This window comes from Aplysia californica, unplaced genomic scaffold (assembly GCF_000002075.1).
Source record: "Aplysia californica isolate F4 #8 unplaced genomic scaffold, AplCal3.0 scaffold01134, whole genome shotgun sequence".
Lineage (NCBI taxonomy): Eukaryota > Metazoa > Mollusca > Gastropoda > Aplysiida > Aplysiidae > Aplysia > Aplysia californica.
Genome location: NW_004798404.1, coordinates 109441 through 112232, shown reverse-complemented (window position 1 = coordinate 112232; position 2792 = coordinate 109441). Strand labels below are relative to the sequence as shown.

Below are 2792 nucleotides of genomic sequence, written 5' to 3'. Positions count from 1 at the left end.
TATTAATAATAACATACTTTAACCACTTTAAGAATCTGAACAAATGAGTGACGAGGAACAGATCTAAGTTCTTTGAGAGTATTATAGCAGAGAAATGAGCGGCAAGCCATGATCGAAGGCAGCTGTTTCATATTTGGCACTTGAAGAAAAAGAAAGTGTATGGGACATTGGTTGCTACATTTTCCTTTAGGGGAAAATAACGTTCGAATCGTATATAGGTCAATATCAGACTTCCAACTTCCATTGGGTCTTTCTTGTTCTCTCAGTTATATCTCACACCATTATGTAAACAAATGCAAAATTGACGACTAAATAAATTGAGGCTTATCTTGCTAAATATTTACCTACATATTAAATAAGAATTTGCCAGTCAAGAATAGCTTGTATCAGACTGAACCAATCAACTACCTGGCCTGAGAATGTTTCGGTCTCCTCATAAAACAGAGCAGGTTCAGTGGAAGTAAAAGGGCGAAAGTATGAACTTATAAATACCAGAAATCTACGTTACAGATATTCAGGTTTCTCATTGAGCACAGTCAATTTTGTCGTCGTTGATTCATTTCTGGAAGCTTCCTTCTTTTTCTCGAATGCCTCAATATCGCGGATCATCTCCTCAATACTGTAAGCATCTCCAATTTTCCTGTTTTCCTCTGCATCTTCATAGACAGCGACACTTCTTGCACTGCTTTGTTGGATTCTGTCTCTAGATATCTCCTCTTTCTAGATACATAAAGGAAGAGAAAAAAGGGAGAGAAAAAATTAAAAAGTGCTGTGTGAATTAATAAGTACCCTGAGAAAAATAACAATACAACAATAGTGCATATTTTACGGATCCAAAATCTATTGTCACGTAGGTCTACAGTTGAATCATCTAGTAATACGATGAATTCTGTTAATTTATTATCTCTTAAAAGAAAAAACAAACAAAAGTAGTTCATTCGCAACTTTCAAAGTTTGTAAAATGTCCGAAACAGAGAGAGAAATTTTTCTGGTAAAAAACAATGAATTCGTTAAAACATCTTGCTATTAAATAACAATTCAACAAAGGGGCAAATAGTGATTGGGGTGATGACAAATGAAAAAAAAACAAAACATTTTTAAGACACTGATTACAACAACAACAACAAACTGACAATGTTGTTATAAGACTTGAGTCTCAAACTTACATTACTCAGGGGTAAAAGAGGGGGGGGGGGCTGCACTGAAGGTGGTCTAGGTGTGCCTGGGCTGCATCAAGTAAGGTACAACTGATCTGATCGTGATGCTACCAAAAGGCACATGGCTTGCTTGCACATCGTGAAAAGCTTGAGAAAGGTGGAGGGACAGTACTCTCAAACACAGACCAGTTTGGGGCCACACTAAGGTATCCTCCTGTGGGTCTCAGTTGGAGAGATTCTCCAGTCATGCAGCACATAATGTTGTGTTGATCATTTAATGTAGATCATTTTTATTTTTTTTAAAGTAAAAGTACAAATTCCGGTTAAATCGATCAAACGGTTTTACGATTTTTCTTTAACGACAAACTATGTGGCATTCCCATCTTTATTGTGTTTTAAAACAAGTCCCGCTTATCTGCAGCTTCTAGAAATTCCGCAAACAAAACAGCTCACAAAAAAATGTACCTTAATTCTCTCTTCTCTCCTCCTGTGTAACATATTTCTGTCGTGAAGACGGGCCTCAGATAATTTCCGGATTCTGTCCAGCTCAGCCATTTGCTCCAGCGTCCTGGCCCTGATGAAAAAATCCTTCAGCTTGGTTTCTGAGGACAATAAAAACCTATACCAACAACTGAGCTGACACAGAGCGGGTAGAAGACAACAGTAATAGAAGTGTCATGACGCGGTGGAATCGGGCGCTCGTCAATTTTGGGCATATAGGGTTTTTGGTATATAATCTTAAAGCCTATTCATTTCCCATGCTTTTGATGAAAAAATACAAATCTATCTTGATTAGAAGTTGAGATATTTACGATTGAAGGAGGTGGGGGTCGCCTGGTGTCAGATGTACATTGTTCATTGTTTCAGGAAGCAACATCCTTGCACTCCGGACAAGTCCATCGATGCTCTGTTGCTCTCTCCAAAATGCTGCTGATGGTCTTTCTACTGATTGTGACAGTGCACATCTGGTTGAACGTTCTTTTGTTCTTTCCTGCAAGGCTGCCAGATTCCACTTCCTTTCTGTACTCCCGAAACCATCATCCTCTCCACAGCAGTACTGGCATCTGCCTCCTTATTTTCCTCTTCAACCAGGTGGCGAGAGAAACATTTCAGGATCTCGACCTTGTCTGGATGGACCGTACTGTCTACTGAGGTGGCCTCACCATCCAGTCTGTCAGCTTTTTTCATTCCCTTTAACGCCTGCATGGCCAGGGCAGAAAATCCATGTGAGCGTACTTTCGTGTTGGCTTCAATTTCCATTCGCATACTTGATGTAGCTCTGCTGCAGGCCCCAGATGCACTGTGGATGATTTTATTATTGGCGAATGCAACAAATCTCAATCCACTTCGCTGGCTATTTTCTTTTCACGGAACCATCTGTATAAATTACAGGATCCCCTGCTTTTGAGTTTTTTTGTAAACAATCTCGTTGATATCGCTCTCGTTGATAGAAGCCACAACATTTCTTCTGTCTCTGCCCATGCTTATTTTGACCTTGGTGAGGTCCCTGTATTCTCCTGCCACCTGTTCCCATTCTTCTCCAAGTGGTACATGTTCAGGTACACAGACTCTTCTGGGAGAATCTTCTGTTTCTGCCATACAAGACTTTTATCTTTTGATGCTGCCTCTTTTGTC

The 2792-nt window shown here is 39.9% G+C and overlaps 1 protein-coding gene across 1 annotated transcript in view; it reads right to left on the bottom strand.

Annotated features, from left to right (window-relative positions):
- Positions 1-362: 362 nt before the first annotated feature.
- Positions 363-2792, bottom strand: part of LOC101854916 (protein Hoatz homolog) — a 12179-nt gene continuing 9749 nt past the window's right edge. The window contains exon 4 of the mRNA XM_035973324.1: positions 363-720. Within this exon, the coding sequence (XP_035829217.1) occupies positions 505-720 (216 nt within the window). The 3' untranslated portion in view covers positions 363-504. The remainder of the gene's footprint in view (positions 721-2792) is intronic.